General features: G+C 40.5%; 1 protein-coding gene across 3 annotated transcripts in view; it reads right to left on the reverse strand.

The window, feature by feature from the left end:
* The window catches only part of SDC2 (syndecan 2), a 100979-nt gene extending 76660 nt beyond the window's left edge, over nucleotides 1-24319 (reverse strand). Inside the window, exon 1 of one of the 3 annotated variants that reach the window (XM_038391671.2) lies at nucleotides 23802-24319. In XM_038391671.2, the coding sequence (XP_038247599.1) occupies nucleotides 23802-23861 (60 nt within the window). In that variant the 5' untranslated portion in view covers nucleotides 23862-24319. Of the gene's footprint in view, nucleotides 1-10444; nucleotides 10558-23348; nucleotides 23448-23801 lie in introns of those variants that run through there. The other 2 variants (XM_043507564.1, XM_043507566.1) reach the window with 2 other exon arrangements.
* Between the last annotated feature and the right edge of the window lie 489 nt (nucleotides 24320-24808).

Below are 24808 nucleotides of genomic sequence, written 5' to 3' on the forward strand. Positions count from 1 at the left end.
CTAGGTAACCATTCCAGTGCTTCATCACCCTCCTAGTGAAATAGTGTTTCCTAATATCCAACCTAGACCTCCACCACTGCAACTTGAGACCATTGCTCCTGGTTCTGTCATCTGCCACCAATGAAAACAGCCTAGCTCCATCCTCTTTAGAACCCCTCTTCAGGTAGTTGAATGTCTGGCCAGAGTAGCTACCCAGATGTGAGACAGGGAAGAGGCAAAATGCACTCATTTAAAAGGGCTACAGTAACTCTTCCCAGAAATTCCACTATAAAAAAAATATCCAATATTCAACTACTTTACATCCGAGTTCCAATTCATCTTCACTTTCTGTAGAACTTAAATCAATTATACAGACAAATCCATTTAAGAAAAAAACATTTTCACGGTAGTCTTTTGTTATTTAACAATTTCCCTTTCCTATAATCAAGTTTTATGTTCACTTTGTTGAACACTCTGCTAACGGATACGTTTCATGTACATGGATCCAGTACTGACGCCTTCAAATCTAGAAACATCAATGTGTACCCAATAGGGCTGTCAAGTGTTTTGTATTATCCTCAATATACCATCAAAGCACTTGCAATAAGGAAAGACTTACAGGCTATCATTGTGTATGCTATGAATGTGGGTTAACAATGGCATGCATTCCATTGTGTCTATGGCTCTGAATAACGGTTCACAGCATACTCCAAAGCCACCATTACAATATACTGTATGCTGTGAATGCATGTTAACCACAGTATGAATTATGCATTTTCTATTTTTATTGTGTTCAGATGGTCATGTGCGGCTGAAGACATAAGCCCTGGTGTAATCTCTAAGAGCAAAAAAGACTTAAAATAAATGCAAGCCTCAGGGTGAGAGGAATAAATTGTAATGGGTAGCCAATTTTAAACAGGTGGTTTGGTTTAACTATTAACTTTTGCTGTACATAGTGCCTCATTCTAAGGACAATCAAAGCTACATATTGATGCAGTTTACAAAACAAATAAAATGTGGATGGTGAAAAGTAGTGAGAACTAAGTAAATTATAACTACATTCTTCAAAATTATTTGTAATGATCAAAGTTTAATAAATATACAATAGTCACCATTAAAACAACAGCTACAAATTAATTGTTTAGGAGATAGAAAAGGGGAATAATTGCAATATCTAAAACACGACCGTGTTGCAAGTGCTGACTTTTTGAAAAACAGTGACTATTATATAATAAGCACTTTAGTCATTCTATGTAGTTAATTGACTAGAACAGCAGTGCTCAAACTGTGGGTCAGGACCCCAAAGTGGGTTGTGACCCTGTTTTAATGGGGTCGCCAAGGCTGTCAGACTTGCTGGGGCCGAAGCCCAAGCCTCATTGCCCAGGACTGAAGTTGAAGCCCAAGGGCTTCAGCCCTGGGTGGCAGGGCTCAGGTTACAGGCCCCCTGCCTGGTGCTGAAGCCCTTGGGCTTGGACTCTGGCCTCGCCTCCTTCCCCTTCTCCCTCCTCCCCCCCACTGGGGTGGAGGGGCTCAGGCTTTAATCCCCTCTCCTGGGGCCATGTAGTAATTTTTGTTATCAGAAGGGGGTCACCCTACAAGAAGTTTGAGAACCCCTAGACAAGCAGAATCTTTAAGTAACAGCTATAAAGATCAAACTGCTCTATACTGTATAGTTTAACAGGATTTGTAGAGATGAAGGGAACCCAAATTGAATTTTCAGTAGCTGAACACTACACCTTGTACAATTCTCTAATTTTTCCCCCTTGAATACATAACAGTTGTTTCTTAGCTATTTTAAAGAGTGGGTTGAGGTGAGAGAACGTTGAGAGAAAGATTTCACTAGGACAAGTTATCCGTACTCTTACATACAGGAAGTACAACAGAGGGATTGAGCATCCATAAATCCCAAGGACTTGTTCTAACACTTCAGGAATGCAATGGAAGCTGCAGGTGCTGAGCCTCAGGATCAGGCTCAGGACAGGAAGTCCCTGAATTGCTAAAAGTGTTTAAAAAGGATACTTCTTTGCATTTTAAATGTGAACTCAATAACCTGGTTTTATTTTGAAGGGAAATTTATGTTCAAGAAATCCCGTCTCACGCAACCATCCAAGTTACCAGCAAACAGCTGCCTTAAATAAATGAATAAATAAATTAAATAAAACCACACTCTTTAAAATGCCAGCAAAATTGTACTGGTAACCTTGGGAATATGCTCGCTTAAGACAAGGGATGCCAGTTAGAGACCAACATTTGTACAACTCCTCAAAAAATCTGGCTGGTTTTGACAACAGTACAACAAAAATTCTGACAAATTCTCCCTTCCCCCACAACCCCCACCCCCAAAAAAAGTATTCTAGGGTAAAACACATCCATAAACAAATGCTTTACTAAATGAGACCACGCTTTGGCATAAGGTGGGTTTTTTTTCCCCCTATACATTTGTTTCACTGGAAGCCACAAGAACACAGTAGTTTGGTTTACAGCCACTTGCTTCATTCTGCATCCAGAGAACAATAAAAAAAGCAAGATAAGGTTTTCTGTATGTGGGTCCTTGCATCTTTTAGTCTTGGAGAAAACTTCTCTCTCGGAAACCATATAATATTTAGTAAGCATTAAGACAACTGAAGCCATCAAAAATATCACCACTAGCTTAGATAACACTAATATTAAAATGCTACATATTGCTGGCATATTTTAAGTAGTTCTCACCAATTTCTTTCTTGTGCTTTTACTAGATTAACTGTAAAGAATATCAGTTGATCATAATGTAATTTTGATAGGAAGGATAAGATTGAGCTCACAAAAGTTTATGCTCAAATAAATTTGTTAGTCTCTAAGGTGCCACAAGTCCTCTTTTTCTTTTTGTGGATACAGACTAACACAGCTGCTACTCTGAAACCATTCATATGTGTGTGACTGAAGTAAATGTATATTTTTTAAAAGGTTTGCAGAACTTTATCTACTAATGAAATGATGGCTTACAAAATAAACAGAGAACCCAGGAGAGATCTTTATTAAACCTCAACTAAAGATCTCTCCTCTGGGTTCTCCTTTTATCAGTGACATCACATTAGCAGATAACTCTGGTGCAGTACATGATGTATCGTTGCCCAAGGAGACTATAAACAAAAGTTCAGTTATCTGTTTTACCTACTTTCAGGCATGATGTTTTCCAAATATTATATCTGATTGTCAGAGGTTAAGTCATTGAAACAGTGTCCCAGACACTCTTTTTTTTTTTTTTTTTTTTTTTAAAAAAGATCCCACAGCTACAATTTCTGTTTGCAGCTGTATCACTCCAAAACTACATTATGATCAACTGAACTAATCACCTTTTCAGTTTTGTCAGGTAAAGTAAACATCAGGTTTCCCTCATGAAAAGCAGATAAATGCCCACTGTCTGTACGAGGGCTTGCTCAGCCTTCAGGTCATCCTGGAAAATGCGATCTGTATGATCAATAAATCCATTCCATTGAGATTAGGTTTAACTAACAATACTGAATATCCAGTTTGCATTACTATCAAATTTTCTTTAATTTAAAGGAATCAATTTCTGAATATATTTTTTAAAAAAACCTTAAAAAAACCTATAAAAAATTCATTCTGAATGTTTAGACCTAAAGCAGATTTTTTTTAATGAAATGTTCAGAAATCCAGTTTTAAACCATTTTTTTTGTAGCTTATACATTCACGGATTTGAAATCTGGGGAAGCAATTATTTCATCAGTTCAATGGATGATCCATTTCAATCCTCACTGTGAACCAATTGAATTCACATCTGCTAAGAGGATTTGTCCTTGAAGAGCTACACAGCTTCTGTCTGCCGGGAGAATACTAGGATACCCACATCTCCATCCAAACTCAAAGTGACAAGCAGGGAAAAGGAAAAATTCCAACCTCAGGCAAAAAGCAGCAGGTGGGAAGTATTTTTCATTTATGTAAAACTATGCAGGGAGATTCCTTCCTAACTGATACTGCACCCAGAAGAATCACATTTACTATTATCAAATGTTGATAGCTAATATTTACTATAATAAAGCATTTAGAATGGATAGTCCAAACTGTCCAAGTCCCTGAAATTGTTAATTATCTCACTGAAAAGTGCACACGTGTATAAAAAAAAAATCATAGATTCATAGTAAGCTCAAGTATATACAGAATACTTCCTGAAGCAGTTAATCCCTGTCTGTTTATAATAAGAGATGCACAGTGGATGAGATAATATCTTTTATTGGACCAAGATATCACCTGATCCACCTTGTCTCTCTAATATCCTGGGACCAACACAGCTACATCACCACTCTAATCTCCATCTCTTATTATAGAAGTACATTGTGCAGAAATATATTCATTGTGGAGTCAGATTTGCTAAATGCTAAAACTTTGCTTTCCCCAACTTAATGATCCCTCACAACCCGTTGCCCTGTTCCTCACACTGAAATTAAATAGTTCTCTCCTACCACCACATAACTCAGGAGTGGACAAACTACAGCTCGCAGGCTGCATCTGGCCTGCCAGCCATTTTAAGCGGCCCTCGAGCTCCCCCTGGGGAGCGGGGTCTGGGGCCCTGTTCCGGTGCTCCAGCCAGGGAACAGGGTCAGGGCCGCTCCACGTGGCTCCCAGAAGCCATGGCATGGCCCCCCTCCAGTGCTCCATTGGGAGTTGCAAGGGTGGTGCCTGCAGACAAGGCAGCATGCAGAGTCACCTGGCCGTGCCTCTGTGTAGGAGCCAGAGAAGAGACATGTCGCTGTTTCCAGGAGCCGCTTGTGGTAAGCACCACCCGGAGCCTGCACCCCCGAGCCTCTCCCCACGCCCCAACCACAGCCCTGATCCCTTTCCTTCCTCCCATCTCTGACCCCTCGATCCCAGCCTGGAGCACCCTCCTCCACCCCAAACTCCTCATCCCCAACCCCACCCCAGAGCCCACACCCCCACCTAGAGCCTGCACCCCTTCCCACACCAGCCCCGATCCCCTCCTACCCTCCGAACCCCTTGGTCCCAGCCCAGAACACCCTCCTACACCCCAAACTCCTCATTCCCAGCCCCACCCCAGAGCCCGCACCCTCACATAGAACCCTCACCCTCTCCCACAGTCCAACCCCAATTTTGTGAGCATTTATGGCCCGCCATACAATTTCTATTCCCAGATGTGGTCCTTGGGCCAAAAATCTGCCCACCCCATACATAACTGATGCATGTAGTTTCTGATTTGCATATGTCCTCAACTTGATTGTGTGACTTAAGTGCCATATCTTGTATACTCCTACATAAAATCCAGTATTAACTCTGTACCCATCTTTCACAGTAGTGCTGTTGACCCTATAGTTAAACCTTAGTAACAGCTTCCATTATAAAGCTATTTTTCTAGGATTTGGATGGCTCAGGGGACTGGTAATTTGATATGAAGCAATTCATCTCTAGGTTACTCCGCTGAATTAGCTCAGGTCACCACTTCCACTTGCTTTACAGGGTCTTGTATGAAGTTGAGGTCTTAGTCCAATTCGTAATCATAATCACAAAAAACCCAACATAACTATTAGTTGCACCAGCCTATAAATACTGAAAAAAATGGATCAAAATTTAGAGTTATGACACGATTTCTTACCTTAGGTCAAGCTACTGGCCCTCATCTACTGCTCTAACTACTTCCAAGGCCTGTTTCCTACATGGTAAATCCTCACTTTTGCCTAGTTCTCTTCTTCCCCTCTTGCCCAACACCACCCAAGTTTCTTACTGCACTCTTCTATTCCCATATACTACTCACACTTAACAGTAGCAGCAGCATGATCTTCTAGCACCATATGGCAGAGTTCAACTAGTGTTTTCCTCTGACTGGATTTGGGAGAAGACAGGTTTAAAATGCTTGATCGGTCTGGTGTACATCCCCATGTCACAAGTGTGCAATCCAAGATGAACTCTGCAATTGTTACAGTTGTTGTCAGCCTCAGAAGAGAGGCCAAGGATAGAAAAGACATGGACATTGAACTGCCCTCTCACCCCTAGACGTGGTTCCATTAGAACAATGCTGGGTTCCACTGACAGAGCTGTGCTAACTTGTACTGTTGATGTGTGTTGTGGACAGTGTGTGTTTCAGTTTCCAGGGTGATAGAACAGAGATGTATTTTAATTTTTTATTTTAAGGCTGCCAAACACCCTATAAAAAGCAGCTATAGGGAAATGGGTCAGAATGACATCTGTGATCTATCAGAGACCTATGGGATCATAAACACACTAAGGACAGACCAATAGTTGTTTTCAGCATTAGGCTCCTTACCAAAATACATATTTACTTGTTAAACCATGACGCCACCAAGAGAGACATTCCGTTCTTTCGGGAAATACCACCCATTTTATAACTTCCCCAAAAAGTATTACCTTTTACTTATTGTGGATTTTTTCCAAACTATCAGTAAAACAAGCATGATATGAACATCAAACATAAAAAAGAGTTTCATAGTAAACCACCACAACAGTTTCTCAATCACAGCATTCTTTCCCTAAGCACGCTCGCTCTCTCTCTCTCTCATATTTTATTATTTTTCTAATAGAAGTGGAACTGGAAGGAAAAAAAAAGTGTCCCTTTACTTCTAGAAAAAAAATAAAGAGTTAATTCTGGAGCAAATATTTATCACGGGGCAAGCCACCTGTTCATTTTTAGTTCAGACTCCACAAAAACAGCATCATCTACTAAATATTCAGCATTCAGACTCTTCTGCTACTGCCAATTCCTAAAAACTAACAAAAAATTCCAAAGGAAAGAAAAATATTCCTATTTAACTCCCCTCCCCTTCATTTCTCTTGTGTTTGTTTCTTCCCACCTTGGAAAAAATTAACACCTCCCAAGAAAAGCCAGCCTTGCAACTGGACGATTTAATCACACTGTAAGTAAACTAAAAGTTTCCAAAGGCAGCGATGTACTGTACTCACACTGACAGGTTTCAGAGTAGCAGCCGTGTTAGTCTGTATTCGCAAAAAGAAAAGCAGTACTTGTGGCACCTTAGAGAGACTAACAAATGAAGTGATGAAGTGAGCTGTAGCTCATGAAAGCTTGTGCTCTAATAAATTTGTTAGTCTCTAAGGTGCCACAAGTACTGCTTTTCTTTTTGTACTCACACTGTATTCATAGGGATTAAAACACCTTACCATCCATTCCTAGAAAAAGCTTGAGATAAATATTTCCTGCTATAAAAGTATTGGTGCTGCTTTTACTGTCTTTAAACTGGCTTCCTAATAATCTTCAGAGAATGTTTGTTGCTGGCTAACCTGCCTTTAGCAGAGAAGAACTCCTTAGATACAAAAGCTCCGTTTCAGATGTTGCAACTGCTGCACTACTATAGCTCTAGAAATAGCATCCTCGCTTTCATGGTAGCATACCTTCTAATCTAGTTCTAAACCGTTCTGTGCTACTGCAAAAGGCTAAATTGGATGTTTATAACAACTACATGTTTGAAAGCCAGGGAACTTGGAGTTCATAGTCTATTAAGACCTTGACTCTGATCTGGTACCCCGGCACTCTCTGTGCCTAATAGGAATAACATTTCTCAATTGTGAAGTAGCTCTTTGGGAAACATTTCACATTCTTGATCAGAAATGAGATGTCATGTGGTCTTCCACAAATTGACTGGAGAAGGGTCTGTAGCCAATATGAGGCAAGGATCTGAAGTCACTATTGGAAATATAGATGGGAGTATGGTAGTCATGAATGAGGAGGATGACAGGGTCAGAGTTAAGGCTCTGCAGAAAAATATGAACCTCAGATTTTTCCTAGTTTTGCAACATGTTTTATTAACTAAACTATTCCATTATTTTAAACTAATGTATTTTAAAACGATAATATATTAACTATAGTTTGTCTAGAATTCCTTCTTTCTGAAAGTATTTTAAACACATTGATACATGATAATAAAATGCCTTGATTTAAACTTATTGCTACAAGCTTCTTGCTCTGGCAAGTTTGACTGGCAAAACTTGTTAGGCTAGGAGGGGGAATGGTGCATGGGATCTGACAGGGAACAAATTACATCGTGTGCAGAGTTAGCCAGGGGTTGAGGAAGAAACAGTGACAACACTGAAAGAGTTAAACTTGCTGAAAAATGAATGGGAAGATTGTGGTGGCTCACCTCCATTCCTTGATACCTCAGTCCTTCACACACACACACACACACACACACACACACACACACACACACACACACACACGTACGTACGTACGTTTTCCAGTTCGGCCTTCCTTCCTCTAATTTTCTCTTCCGCTCTCTGACTGCAATAGACTTTCCAAGGAGAACAGGAGGAAGATCTTCCTTTCTTTGAAGGAAGCTGGAGTTCAACTACCTGTGCTTGCTGTTGCAGTGAGCAGCTGGTGACCAAAAACAGAGTTTACAGCTGCACCTCCCTTTCTACTCAACTGTGGCGTTCCAACTGAAACTTCACAGGGAACAGGTTCTGTTCCCAAGGACTTAAAAAGGCCACAAGAGCAAAGTGTGCACTCATTTAATCATCATCATTGAAGGGGTATTCCCTATTAAGTGATTTGTACAAAAATATAAAGGCATATGGTATGCATTTAAAAATCTACTGCATGTAATGGGCACCGTAGGCTCAGACATGTAATTATAGCTTAAAGACCTATGGACCCTCAAATAGGATTGTTCCTCAAATAAGCGTCCTCTAGAGCAGTGTGTCAATCCTATCTTGGATTGCGCCTCCCAGTTTTTACCCTTGAATTCCAAGAGTGTGTCTTTTTAGGCAGCTAAAGTAGAAACTGTCACTTAAGTGTAAGTGTAAGTGTCTGTGAGGGGTCTGAGGGTTAATAAGTTGCTCATGATGCAGGGTGTGCATAAGCAAGCTCTCAGATAGCAGCTGCTGAGCTGAGGATAATCCTTCAAGAGTTCTGCTACAAAACCCTTCTTCTTTCTACCCTAGTGAAATTACTTGGCAGCAAGCCTGTGGTAATAGGACTGTATGTTCCAGACACATTACCCTAGTGACTGGTGTGGGATTGACTTACAGAAAGTCAGGATCTTTTTCTCTTTAGATTTGTTCTGTAGTGCACATGTATGTTTATATAGGCTGTCATGGTAGAGTAACAGTCATTTTTTCCTTGCAGACTCCATGGAAAAAAGGATAACCAATGAAAAACTAAATGTAATAAACTGCACTATCATGCTGCCAATAGTGAAGCACAATGATTAAAATAATTTGCAGGGGATTCTATATTTGTTTGGGATTTGTATTTTGTCTGTCTTTTTTCCCCCCTATCTTGCAATAGTAATTGTGATTAAAGTGAATTTACAATTAGGTTAGTGTCGAATAGTAGGCATCCTTAACTTGCTCTTTCTTGCTTTAAATCAATTTTTATTTACACTGTGCCTTCTACCTTGAAATCACAGTTATTGTTTTTATCCTTTACACAGTCAAGTTCAGTCAGTTTTGAAGGGCACCCAATGTGTTGTGCATCATTTGAAAAATGTCATCTGTACCAAAACATTGCACCTGGCCCCCAAAAAGTCATTATTCAGTAAATCCTAAGAGTTGAGATAAACCCAGAGCTGGCTCTGCACACTAGTTCTCCAAAAGCTTTTCAGGAGGACGGAGATGGAGGGTTAAGGTGTTCAAATCAGGTTGGGACCCATCTCTGATTAAAAATTTGCTTAACAGGATTTAACCCTATCAAATATCCATGCTTGTCAAGCTGGAAGAGGAGAAAGACTGAAGACATTCTGAAACAGGGTTAAGGTATATGGTAGAGCACTGTAAACTATTAGTCCCATGAATATTGCAGAGCTGGCACGGTAAGGAGCAGCCTTGAATTCTGGTAATGATTAGTTTGGCAGAAGTAGGAAAGCAGCTCACAGCTCCCCACAACCAAACCATAGAGCAATGGCATTTTGTGATTATGGTATCCTAAGTAAGCACATTTTGAAAAATGGGAGAGCACAGAAACTGGATGTGAAGCAGCACCAAAATGTAAACAGTAATTAAGTATTTATATTGCCTTACTAACTATAAATTGTGGGAATACTGGTAATTCCTAAATCAAGGCAATGCACCACAATAAAGCTGAGGCTATGATGGAAAATTTTGTGATAATTTTCCAACAGCCTGGCACCTAGACTGCTACTAGCAACAGTACCAATGCTAGCTTAACTAGGGTTTAGGAGTCTGGGATTTTGGTGTTTATTGTGAAACATCTTGTAACAAACACAGGAGCTACGCCAACTCTGGCACTGATTCAACTGTACCATTGTTGAAAAGTGGGACAAAATTTTCTAGACATGGCCTAACTGAGCAATATTTAGAGACAATCAAATCACATCTGTTAATTATTTAGCAAGAAATCAAAAAAATTAAAGCATTTGCAACAAAACTAAGAAAAGGGGACCCTATTTTGAAAATAATTAACATTTCAGCATTTGGTGCTTTTGCGTCAGTGGAAAATGAAGTAACCATTATTTTAACTACTTACCATTTTTCAGAGAGACTCATTAAAATAAAGAGCAACATGACAACATTAAAAAACCTCCTCCTCATATATGTACCACACTTCAGGTTCAGCTTCCATTCACAAAAGTCTCAAGCAAACAAGTCTCTCATAATAAAGGCTAATTGACAACTGCAGAGTACAAAATAAGAGACTGTCTCTACTTAATTGAAGGTCATTCCTGTTAAGCTGTATGCTATATTTAACACTAGCTTTGTAATGGCTGCTTCTGTTCAAATGCTCTGGGGCGGGAAGGGGTGTAAGAAATGAAGAATCTACTATCAAAAACTTTTGCAACAAATTAGCAGGACAAGGCAGGCTTGCGCACTGCCTCAACAAAACTAGGTCAGGACTGCTTTGAATGGGTCCAGTTGAAGACTATACCCGACTTTAGCGGATTAGAACTAACAGTTTAAGAGGTGAATTTATATACCACTAATTATTACTAGTATTATATATTGCTGCCTGCTTCTCCACCTATGGACAATTAAATGGCCTATTTTCTAAGTTCCCCAGAATAAGTCACTGGATCAAAGAGCAGTATTTATTTCAGATTCCAACAAGGGGGGAAAAACATAATTCAAGAAGCAGCATTTCAGTTAAAAGAGCGAGTGAAACCTACCACAGAAAAATTGGAACATTAGTTAAATGCCCTCTGTATATGTGAGAGAAGAATATGTATGTTACATATACTTATATACTCTAAAAAAAACTACACATCAAGATTGTGGTAAACAGTTCAAAGCCAGGAAATGTCAAAATTAAAAATACACATGTGACCTTATCTCTGCTCCCTGTGCACGTGCACAGTCTTTAATTATATGATCAAATCCTATTATTTCTGCAGGATACCTACCTCACTTACCACATAGTTTGGAAAAGTGAAAAAGACTGGGATTTGGAGAATCCCTTCTTCATTCAGTGTCAAAATTCTGTTCCAAGTCATCTTCAAGGATATCCCCACATAAAGCAAACTTCAGTAGCCCAGTTTAGATCTGTTCCCAGATACCTAAAGCACCAAGTTATACATTACATCTTCCCAACTAAGCCTCATCCTTCATGCCAACCACTAACAAGTATGGACAATAGGCCATATATTCCAATTACCTCGTTCCACTCATGCATTACATACCCCAATACGACATATGCACACATGCTTAACCTCACAAACAAGTCGTCCCACTGACCTATGCACATACACAAGAGTTTTCAAGATCAGGATCACAGCCATTAGTCTTAACCTTCAAGTGACAGACCTTGGTCTTCATTCCTCCCAATATCCATGTATAGAGATGCATGTCTGCATAGAATAGCTATGGACAGCTTTTGTTAATTCTTTGCCCCAAATACACCAACAGTTAATAAATAAATCATACGCTCAGATAGACAAAACAGGTGGGTTTTTAACAGGGATTATGATTGTAGAAAAAAGTGTTTTTAGAGCAAAGTATAATCTATATTAGAATTATTTTATAAAAACAAACAATGATCATTACAAAGTCAAGCTATTCAGAATTAAGATCTAAAATTTCTTAGAATTCTGATTTTTAAAGTATGAAAATTCACAGTTAAATTCACCAAGAGAATCTTAGCTATTTCTACACACAGGAGGTCTACCACTGGTTACCGACCATTCTTTGGGTTTGTTTTTTTGTTTTGTTTTTTGGCACATCCCCTAGCGCTACCGGCTAACAGAGCTGTAGAGGTTTTAAGTTGGGTTCCCAATTCAATTGTGTTAGCTAACTTGATTAAGCTAACTCAGCAGAAATAAAGCTTTTACATGTTTATTTATTTATTTAGGCTGTACAGATCCATAGAGAAATCCTGAGGAAACAAAAACAAGCTACTGAACAACCCTATATCAGAACAGTTTCATCTCAGGGACCACAAAAACTGGAATGTGTTACTCTTAAATCATACAGTAGTTGTGCCAACTCCAGCCTTCTTTACAGCCATAGTCTGCAGAAAGATGTACTTTACAAATTCCTGTCTGAACAAATAGCATTTCCTGAAAGTGGTCATTTCTCACTCTTCTTTGAGATTCCATGCACCAAATGTGACTACATGCACAGCTAGTACATCAATATATAAAATTCTAACACTTACATGAAAGGGCGAAGGTTGGTATGGTAAAGGAATATCATACTGAGCATGGAGTCATTTATGCATTAAATTAGTCCTCTTAGTTTCAATACTCTTTTTGTAAAACTGGAGAAGTACTAAGTTAAGAAGTCTCCAAAGTTAGATGTGCACAGCCATAGACTACAAAGGTCCAAAGTGGTTATGGGGAGCTTAAAAAATAAAACCAGCTGATGATGGGAAGGTGGCAGAGTATGGCCACTGTACCAGCTCAAGATGTTCACAGGCACGAGTGTACTTTAATCTCAGAAAAGATACTTCAACATCTTATAAAGAAGGTATTGAGAGTGACTGCAATCACTAAAGGCCAGGGTCTGACACACTTGTGTTCATTAACTTACTCCACTGAATATGCCCACTGAATTGAATGGGGCTATTCATGAAATAAGGTGCTCCATCAGTAAGCGTACAAGAATCTGATCCTATGCAGTTATTGCAGCTTCCTGATAAAGTTTAAGAAGTGTAATGCAAAATTATAATCCAGTTATCCAACTACAGATATTCATCACCAGAAGAGAAAGATCATGATCTCCTAGCCAGACGGGACGGGTGGGGGCAGAACAGCAGTATTAGTTAAGAGTGGTATCTGGGAATTCAGCAGCAGCCAAGGATACAAGAAGATTTTCGGCATTTGAACCACAGCAACAAAAGATGATCATACCCCCAGAGTATTACTGTGGGGGTAAGTGATATTTTCAGCTTGGCAGTAGTGTAAAACAGAGTGATCTCACATATCGTTTAGGCCCTGATCCTACAGTGGCATTCACACAGGCAGAGCTTCATGTACTTCAGTGGAGACTGGCATAAGTGTGGGGGTTTGCCCATGAACATGTCAGTACAGGACCTGAGCCTTAGTGACGCCATATGTAGAAGCATCTTACATTGTGGAAAACAATATTGTCCTTGAAATATGTATTGTCAATTATCTCAAACAACAACCAATAAGACACACTGTGTGATGTACCCAGCCCTACTTCACTGGTACAGACCCAGGTGCCCACAGTAACCCTAGTACATTACTATTCTCAGGTGATACGGTGCTGTGAATGGAGTACTGTGGTGATCATATTTAGTTTTTAAAATGGTACCCATTGTACGAAGCTCTCATTGCTTCTCCTTTAACCTCAATCCCTGCAGAGTCTTCAACAGTTCCCAGGGAGGATCCAAATATTATAGAGTAGGTTGGAGATTAGGTACAGGATGTACGTAGTTAGATCAGAGCAATCAGACCAGCAGAGTCCAGTTATGCTTTTTCAATCAACCAGGCAGTGTCAGGTACAGCCATAAGAACCTATACTCTAAACGTGATTCTGAGGTATTTTGTTAGCCAGAGGTTCACCTATTTACATACCTAGGCATTGATACCACGTTCACCAGTGTGTAATTGAAACACTTATCCTGTCACTACAGTTCAGAAGGGCAGAGGTGATGTTGAAGAAGGGGGTAACTCTACAGCAGGTATACACTAGAAGCACTACATTGGCGCAGCTACACCGCTGTAGTGCGTCTGGTGAATATGCTCCATCATAGTTACTCCACCTCCTCGAGAGGCTCTTCTGCCGACATAGTGCCAGGGTAGATAGCGCTTAGGTTGCTGTTACTTGCATCGATCAGGAGTTGTCTTTTTCACACCCCTAAGTAATGCAAGTTAGATTGACTTAAAAAGTAGTGGTAGACCTGCCCTAAGAGAAGAAGCAGGAACTAGACAGGATTGAATAACATTTTAAACATACAATTAAATAGGACTTTTTAATATATATTGTAATTTACTCAAAACTTTAAAAGTATGTCACAAAAGATTCTCAAAAGTTACCCTCTGTGTATAGAGTATTTAGCTTGTGGAATTAAGGAAAGATCCTGATGCTGTCTCTAACTTCCAGGAGTGCTAGAGGTAAGAGTTTTGAAGACCAAAAGCAATTTTTTTAAAGCACGTTTTTTCCATGCTTATTTAACTAGCTGTCTTTCCAATGTTCTGTGGGGGATTTCTGTGGTACTTTAAAGATCTACTACATTCCTAAAAACAAAAACAGCTTCCAACTTTGAGCCACAAGTGGGAGTGTAACAAACAGCCAGTTCAACACTCAACAATATAAAACACTCTCTGGAATATATCATTTCTGCAGAAACATGGCAGATTCATTTTAAACCACTCAATGTTACAGTCAAAAAACATAGCTTTATTGCTGAGAAATAACCAAATAACATGCTGAGGAAATTGTAAACAATCCCACTGAAGACCAGAGACTGGAAGCTGCATATGGCATTTTAATACAATAGATAGATATAAAATGTTCACTGAGTTAATAAAGCAGCAGCAACACCCAGCCTCATCCCCAACATTCTATACTAATCTATTTTGGGACAGACAATGTTTTCTTCCTTTCCCTCCCTCCCCTTTTAAATGTATTCTCCATGCACATTATCTGCTGCGACTGCATTTTTGGAGAACTTTTTACCATCAACTTTATGTAAGCAATCTATTCATGTCATTAATTTTTATATGCATACATCCTATTCCTGGATTCTTCCTCTCCTTGCTGCACAAAAATTTACACTGATAACTTTCACCATTGATACAAGAGACCCATATGTATTCCCACTTCAATAAAATCATAAAATATATGTTTGATATCCCTAATCCACAGGAAATTCACGAAGTGTAATGTACACCCAGCAATGTTAGCTTGGCCCATTGAGGCATACACAGTATTTTGCATTACTGTTTATGATGCTAAATGTGTGCCTCAAAATGCATGTGCAGTGTGGCAGATGTAATGTTAGTGTGAGAAGCTTAAATTTTGGATTCCTGACTTATGGTATATTTACATTACACTAAATTAATTTTTTCCTATACCTTCTTTGAAGGATTTTTTGTTTTTTAAATACCAGAAAAACCCATCAAACTGATGTATTTATAACTCCATATTTGACTGTGGGATCACACAATATGGAAATGTACCAAAAATGGTTTGACATTAAATGAAAGGGGACGTTTATGGTTTGGAATCAATTTATGGAACACTCTGAACCAGGGAACTCTCCATCCAAAAGGAGTAGGATTGCTTAACTGAGCAAAAGGAAAATCCACACTTTGAATGACAGTCCACAGGCCTGCAAGCACACTCTTGTAATTTGCCGCTGCAGTCTCCCATCTGAATACCGATCAAGCCCAACCAAGCTCAGCTTTTAAAGTCAGATGAGATAAAGCACATTCAGACCAGCACAAACCTCGATTGAGGTGTTCCATTCAGCCAGAAGTTCACCTATTTATCTAGCTAGGCATTTATACCATGCTCACCACTGTCAAATCTGAACACCTACCCTGTCACTAAAACTCAGGCAGCAGAAGGAGGCAAGCTGACCTACAAAACAGATTCCCCATGGAAGGAGAGGAAGATTGAAAAAGACCTCTGGAAAACTGTTCTTACATTGATGAAGGACCCATTTCGTTGACTCATTTGCGGATGCAGGTTTGGGGAGGGTACCAAAAGTATTCTTCACTTAGGATGCCGACACCCTTAAAGCCAGGCTGGTCAAGCATCTAGATGCTCTCTGAAAAGGGCTACAACTCCCATAATTTATGCATTGGCAGTATTTTTTTAAATTACATTAGCCCATTAGCTTAACATTTCTGAATTGTCTTGCAAGTGAGAAGTTAAGGATTGTTATTAGATACACGAAAAGATCTGAAAGCCTACAAGCAACCTTCAATCATATACATACTCCTCCAGAAAAAAAATTTCACAAACCTATGAAACTAATGAAATAATAGCAACAAGAACATGACACATCACATAATATTTAAAATACAGATGGTACTAGACTTGTGGTTAAATGATTGGAATGCTCATGGATATTTTGGTTCAATTCCTGGCTCCACCACAGAATTTCGGTTTCATCTTGGGCAAATCACTTAATCGTGCTGCGCCTTTATAGAGTACAGAGTGTTTATTTGTTTCCATGCACATAATGCAAAAGATAGATTAACAGTTTTTATCTAAAACTTCCCAAATAAATTCAACTTTGGGTTGAAACAATTTAGCCTAAAAGGGAAATTTGAGTAAGTTGTTGTATAGCAGTAAAATAGGGATTTAGAATGAAATGCCCAACTCATACTTGAGTTAAACATTGCTTATGTGGCATTATAATAGCTTATTTCCTGACAAGGACAAATTCCACAGATTCATCACTGCACTATTAGTCATTATTTCACTCTAAATGAACCCACTGCTCCAGATCCAGACAAAAATAATTCACTCAGTATAAGTATGTCCTCCAGTACAATGGTTTTTCCACTGCTGTTGCAGAGCACACACATTTCAGGTTGCTGCCTGTAATATCTAGCACCCTTTTGATATTATCTCTCAGGACCATGCTATTCAAAAAAATAAATAAATAAAACCACTCCAAATAGAGATGGTTATTGTTACAGGGTCAGTCATTAATGCACTCTCTTTATTGAAACATGATTTGAAGTCTTTTGAATCTGAACAAGAGAAATCATGTTCTCAGATCAGTCAGGCAATGTAATCTATGCATAAATTACCAAATCTGTAAAGATTACCACTTGTTTTGTGAGCATGAACTAAAGACAACTAAACAAAATCTGTTCACAGAACAGCCTAAAGTAATTCTCCCATACTTACTACAAACAGGAAACCATGTCATGCCACTCTAATAATGTGACTTGAACCAAGACCAAATTGCTCACTTATTGCTTGCTGCAGTTAAGACAAGAGGCACAGCATAAAAGACATCTTTATGGCTTAGATACAAGCAATGTCTTACAGGGGTCTAGAATAAGCTTTCCATTCTCAAAAAAATAACATCTCTCTGTTAAAAAAATATAGTCAGTCAAATCTAGTAAGATTACAAAAACAGAACTTTTCCAGAACTAGACAAGCACTCTTTGTTCAAAGTCTGTGCCTCAATAAAGCTAGTAATTCTTTGCCATAAGGAAAATGTTTGAACTAATGAATGAATGGCAAAAGTCAATTTGGTAGGATAATCTGATTAATAAATGCCATCCATATGCCACTGCTGCTGTTTTAAGACAATTGGTGATGAAGAGAGAGGCATACAAAAATCCGTTCAATGTATCAGTTAGTTCCTAAGGTCTCCTGCTTGTCCCTTAAGAGGCTCCTCTGCATACCCAAGATTCCCTGCTTTACAAGTTACACACAACATTTAAGGTAGCAATCCTCTTCTGATGAAGGACTGGATCATGCATGTCTTTTGAATCCCACTGATGTCTCTCCTCTTAATTAGCTGGAGGAGGTCCTTGCTGATCAGTATCAAGAAACGATCTCTAATCAAGAAGGAATTTGTCAGGAGCCAGGTAGGGCATTAAAAGGCAATGCTATTAGATTTATGTTTAATGGACTGTTAAAAAGTGAGAACTATCCAATGTTCAGAGACACTAAAAACCACAGGAAAACAGGATGCAAAACACAAGCTGGGGATTTTTAAAAATCCACACCTCTACTATCCAGTCTGGCCTTGTTTTGGTCATCTTGAATTTTAGTGATATACATGTATAACGGGGAGAAAGGCAGGAAGTGTTATATAAATCCATGGTACACCCACAACTTGAATACTGCATGCAGATATGGTCGCCCGATAGCAAAAAAGATATATTGGAATTGGAAAAGGTTCAGCAAAGGGCAACAAAACGATTAGGGGTATGGAAGAGCTGTCATATGAGGAGAGATTAATAAGACTCAGACTTTTCAGCTTTGAAAAGAGACAACTAACGGGGGGGATACGATAGAGGTCTATACAATCACGACAGGTGTGGAGAAAGTAAATAAGGAAGTCTTATTTCCTCCTTCTCATAACACAAGAACTAGGGGTCACCAATGAAATTAATAGGCAGCAGGTTTAAAACGAACAAAAGGAAGTATTTCTTCACACAACACACAGTTAACCTGTGGTACTCCTTGCCAGAGGATGTTGTGGGGGCCAGGACCGTAGCAGAGTTCAAAAAAGAACTAGATACATTCATGGAGGATAGGTCCATCAATAGCTATTAGCCAGGATGGGCAGGGATGGCGTCCCTAGCCTCTGTTCAGAAGCTGGGAATGGGCGACGGGGATGGATCACTTGATGACTACCTGTTCTGTTCATTCCTCTGAAGCACCTGGCATTGGCCTCGGTCAGAAGACAGGATAATGGGCTAGATGGATCTTTGGTCTGACCTACTATGGCCATCATTATGAGGTCTAGATCCACACAAGGCAGATTTGCTCTTCAGTGGTGTGAGGAAGATCCATGCAAGTCAAAGTCCATCTTCATCACACCATTTGAAGCAGCCTAGCCAGCCCAAACCCACCATAGCAGGCAGCCAAGCCGCACTAACACCTCTGCCTCTATGTCCAAGCATCATCCAACTGTGGGACCAGATCCCAAAACACCAAGGAGTTTATCTTAATCTGTCCCTGAATATTAGGCTTTCATCTACTTTCTAATAATTATCTATTCAGTGACTACAGTTTAGAGAGACATAAAAGACAACGGTTTCAGAGTAGCAGCCGTGTTAGTCTGTATTCGCAAAAAGAAAAGGAGGACTTGTGGCACCTTAGAGACTAACAAATTTATTAGAGCATAAGCTTTCGTGAGCTACAGCTCACTTCATCGGATGCATTTGGTGGAAAAAACAGATGCTCTAATAAATTTGTTAGTCTCTAAGGTGCCACAAGTACTCCTTTTCTTTTTATAAAAGACAACGTCTGAGCCCCTAAGGACTTCCAAGTATTAAATTAGATGCAATGGTGGCTTCATGGCTACCATGTTCAAAATGGAAATTGGTTTATGACCAAAGGCCAAATAGCCAACTGGGTTTCAATATTTTAAGTTTAAAAACCATGTATTGAACTAGGAAAGCCTGGAGGTTTAACTCAGTCCAAACTACTCTCTGACAAATGAAAATATTTCCAAGTACATGACGGTGCTAAAAATATATTAAAAATATATTAAAAATACACACCAGCGTAAGTCTGTCAAAGCACAGCCAGCATCAAAGTGGTTCAATAATTTCAGATATTTAAAATACCTTGTTAAACATACATGGATGAAGGACTTGGATGGGTCTAGTCAGAAATGTAGCTAAAGTAAGAAGGAGCAGCTTTGACACACTACGTTAGCGTGCAACAGATACTTAACAAGACAGTATAAGGAAATTACTCCAAACCAGAGGGTGGGGTAATATGGTCCACCCAATGTGTCTTTACAGTCTATGTATGTACACTGGGAAAAGCAAAATTTAAAAGTAACCTTTGTTTAGAAATGCACTGAGATACTCCGAGTAGCCCAGCAGATTAAACTAAATTTACTGAAAATGGACACTCTCCAGATAAACCTAACACGTGACTAATTACTTCATTTTTTCCCTCTCCCCTCTCACTCAGATATCTGTCTCCAAAGTCCATATCATTCCTTCTCCTCAATTCAATATCAAACAGCCCAAAACTCATGGGCAACCAGGACACAAGAAGTCAATACAGGAAAAGATTTTAGATTCAAGCTCTTAAGAGGTCAAATATTTTTCAAATGATACTGGATACTGCCCTGATATTTGTCCTTTTAATGGCTGAAACACACTGTGTCAAAGTCTGTGCTGTATGTCTACTTCACAGCAATCAGACTAGAAAGAGGGAAAACACACTGCAGAGATTACTAAATTCATGTTGATACATCATTGTACAGTGTTATTCTGTACTAAAAACAAGAAACCAATCATATGCGTCGTTGGGCTTTTTGTAATAAACCACAGGGCATAGATTCAAAACATACTGTTAATTTCTTGTGTAGAGCAAACAGAATCACTCCTTTTTAAATTTATCTCCATAAAAAAGGAATGCTAGAGGTTCTTGTGCATTCTTGTCTTTTTTTTTTCAGAAAGCTACTAGAATAAGACTTACAAACAACAACTTGACAGTGCCCCCTGAGAATTGATAGAGTTTTAAACATCCATATAAATTCCTCTTATCTCCAAGATTCCTTTATTTTATTAAAAACAATGTTTATAAAATCCTCCTCTATCTTTTCCTAAAGATAACTCTAAGAAAACTTAACTAGAGAGGATACTACATACTTACAGCCAGATACTAGAGACACAGTGAAAGAGCAATTAGTCCTCCTTTACTTATACAATAGTTTCACAACTTTCCTCCAGCTGCAAAGTCACTACACTAAAGGCAAGCAGCCAGCATTGCTCCCCTAGATACTTTATGCTGCACTTCCATTAACCCATAAACCAAGTAGCACTGATACATTCCCACAAACTGGCCTCACGGCTCACAGCGGAAGAAGGCAATAGTCCTAAGGCAAAACATAAAACTTAATACTTTACTAATTGCTGTGGCATTTTAATGGTTACCACACCATCACAGAACTTCACAGTTATGGAACTTCTAGAAGCAATTATAGCTGTAAAATTTAAATAGAAAGTATTAAAATATACTGTACCTCATTAAAAACTTGCTATAATGAACTGAGTCGAATTTTTATTTTTCATAATACAAACTAAAATCACTAGTTATGCTGGATTGTATTTTTTAGTTATTTTTAAAAAAGTATTAGCCTTAAATGGCTTTCATGAACAACTGGCTGACCACTAAACAAGAGATTCTTGATTGTGTTCATATTTAAATAATATCTAAAACACTTTCAAAAGATATTGCACGTGAGTAAGATTGTTAGCCACAGTGGAGCAGCAGTTCATTGTAACTCAATTAAATTGTCAGGGTACTTTAATTTCATATTGAGAAATGTTAAAGACCCTAAAAATCCTGAAGCAGCAGCAATGTAGCTTCATGTCACCTTCCCTCAGAGAATTTCAAAGCACTTTAGAAGCATTATTGAAAAAGCCTCAAATGCTAGCAAGGTATTATTATCCCCATTTTATGGGGAGAGAAAGTAAGACACAGAAGGCAAGTGACTCTTTCCCTACAAGGGATTCAAATCCTTGCAGCTGACTTAATTAACTACAGGGCCAAAGTCAGTGAAAATATATTTGTGGTTTTTGAAAGCGTACAAGCAACATTATACTAAGCTTCTCAGAGAAAAACATCTGTAAAAGTGTTATCAGCAGAAGAGTCATCCTTAAATCTCTCCATGTTTTGAGGAGGCTCCACTTGTATGTTTCTCTCACATAGGAGCTCTTGTTTTCCCTGACTGTGATTTTAGATACCAGATTGCCTGGAATGTTTCTCAAGGGTAAATATTCGGTCTGCACTAGGAAGCTCTTTTTTCAAAGTATAAAATAGTCTGACAAGCTCAAATTCTCTCAAATTTATTTAAAAAATCCTTAAATGAAAAGAGGCAAACTGAGATTAACAACATCACTTTATGTGCTAGAGAAAGGAGGGTAAAAGACCTCAACTTTGCTGAGCTATTGATTTTTGTTTCCAGTAGTTGTGATGCAAGTGTTACACAGAAAGCTGCACAGGGAATACAGAATGCAAGCAAATCCCTCCAGGGAGTCATGTTGACTCCAAATTTCACAAACTCGAGAACATTACTTCTAGCCTCAAAGTAAGGGGGGAGGGAGGAGAGAAAACAAACATGCCTCAAGGGAGCATTTTTTGTAGTCTTCTTTTACCTCAGAAGTTATAACTTAATTAGGTCAGATGGTAGATAGTGGAGATGCAAAATGCAACCTTCTTGGGCAAGTGAGTGCTGTAGCCAAATCCGTCAACTCACAAGGGCATTTTCAGGAACAGGGATTTGAGTTATTTTGTAAGGCAACAATTCCCTTCACTGCAGAGGAAAGAATGAGAGGCAGGCCAGCCTACTGAAGAGCAAATCAGAAAACACATATCGCTCTTAAACCAGAGCACAGGAGCCAACTGACTACCAACCTCCTACTACTTGGGTGGGAGAAGGAGGGAGGAAAAGCAGGAGACAGCAGTGCAACCACTTAAAGCCCGGTTTCAGAGTAGCAACCGTGTTAGTCTGTATTCGCAAAAAGAAAAGGAGGACTTGTGGCACCTTAGAGACTAACAAATTTATTTGAGCATAAGCTTTCCTGAGCTACAGCTCACTTTCACTTAAAGACCAAAAGTCTTCCACTGCCCTGAGCACCATTGTTACAGGCCAGAGGAATCCCTGGTGGTTTCTACAGCTGAAAAGCCATTAGTGACTGGAAAACAAGCAGGAAAGAGCACAAGCCAGACACATTTTCTACATTCTAACTGTGCCAACAAATGCCCCTCTCCCCGCCACCAAAATGTATTAACCAGGAGAAGGCAATAGTTTTTGCAAGTCACAAGCCTCCAACAATATAGCTTCTGGCAGAAAGTACAGTCCTATCATTAGACACAGCGAGGTTAATCTAAAGGCAAAACGATTTTCAAACTTATTTTTAGGGCAAGGCTGTGTGAAGGACTTCAATAGCTCAGACATGGGTGAGGTTTTTCGTAGGAGTGGGTGGGTGAGATTCTGTGGCCTGCGCTGTGCGGGAGGTCGGACTCGATGATCAGAATGGTCCCTTCGGACCTTAGGATCTATGAATTCTGAGCCCCATCCTATCACGTTCGCCTCCAGTCCGCCAACAAGGCTGCAGCAGCAGAGCCCGGAAAAACACCAAACTTTATCTTCTAGGGTGCGACGGTCACCCCAAGAAGAGTCAAGGCTCCCACACACCCTCTCCGCCCTGCTCCCCCCCCCCCCCACCCCAGCCACGGGCTGGCCCAGGGTTTGTTTTTGTTGTTAAGAAAAAAAAAAAAAAAGTCTCCAGCTACCAACAGACGCCTGCCGGAATCGTAATGTACAGCCCCGCGCAAAGGGGGAAAACACCTCCTCGGACAGATCATCCAAGTGACTTCAGCCGTCTCCTGCCCAGCAGATGTAGCAGCAGCTCGTCCTGCCGCCCCCTTCCTAGACAGTATGGAAGAAGCGGGTTGCTCCCCAAGGCCGCCTGGAGGCTGGTCGGGCTGCCCACCCCCCACCAAAAGGCTCCCACCAGAATGGGAGGGGGGCGGGGGTATTATTGCACAATCTCCCTCTCCCCCCAGGACTTTGTCGAGTGACCGCAAAGACTCAACGGGGGGGGGGGAATCGCTGCACATCGGCCGCGTAACTCCTGCCCCTCTCGGACCTGCGGTGTGCCCGGCGGGGATACAGGCTTGTTTAGCGGCAGCTTTCCCAAGAAAGCCACGCCGGGCTGCTGCGGCCCCCGCGCAGGGAACCCCCCCCAACTTACCGACTCCCCGGACCCGTAGGCCACCAAGCCACAAGTGAGCAGTATCCACGCGCTCCGCATTATTCCCGGGGCGCAGGCGAGGCAGCTGCCGCTTCAGGCCAAACCCAGCCGCCGAGCGCTCCCCGGCTGCTTCGCCGCCACCAGAGCCCGCAGCACCAGCAGCAGCAGCAGCAGGGACCCCGGGCGCGGCGCGGCGCGGCGCGGCGCTCCGCTCCCTCCCTCCCGCAGCCGCCTCTGGCGCCGCCGCTTCTCACTTGTTGGCTGCCTGCAGGCAGGAATCCCACTAGACACGGGGCGGAGTTGGTTGGTCTCCCTCCTGCCCGGGGCGGGGGAGGTGGGGGGGGGGGGTTATTTTTCCCGACACCGTTTCAGCCGCATCAATAAATGAGGGAGCAAAAGTTTGGGAGCGCGGAGGCAGCGGCTGGGAGAGCAGAGCTTTGCAGGTCCCCGTCTGCTCCCTTCTCCCTCAGTCCAGAGTCTGCCTCCCCCTCCGCGTGTGAGAGGAGGCAGCAGGGCGACTCCTAGTTAAACCCAGGAGAAATTCCTGCAGGATTACAGCACCGATTGGCAGCTCAGGCAGCCAGTGGGAGGAGGGAGGATTTGCAGCAGCAGCTCTCTTTTCTCCTTACACACATCCAAGCAACTTTTGTTTTTGGTGTCTGTCCCCCCCTCCCTTCTATTTTTTTTTTTTTTGCCCCCTTTAATACAAATGGAAACCATTTTCAACGCCACGGGGCAACCGAGGGGGAAATGTTCAGCATGTTTTTGCTTTGAAGCGTGAGAATTGGGCCGATATAAAAGAATAAACTTGGAAAGATTCTTTTCTTATAACTGCAATCTGACTTTTTGTTTATGCTTTCAGATCCTTGTTTGGAGTGGTGATCTCCCTTATCCCATCCCTATTTACATGTTACAATATGTTGACATAATGGCATGCAGTATTGCCAACTCCATTCCAACATCATGAGACTGGCTAAAAAAACCCAAGATTGTTGAAGACTAGCATT

This window comes from Dermochelys coriacea, chromosome 2 (genome assembly GCF_009764565.3).
Source record: "Dermochelys coriacea isolate rDerCor1 chromosome 2, rDerCor1.pri.v4, whole genome shotgun sequence".
In the NCBI taxonomy this organism is placed as follows: Eukaryota; Metazoa; Chordata; order Testudines; family Dermochelyidae; genus Dermochelys; species Dermochelys coriacea.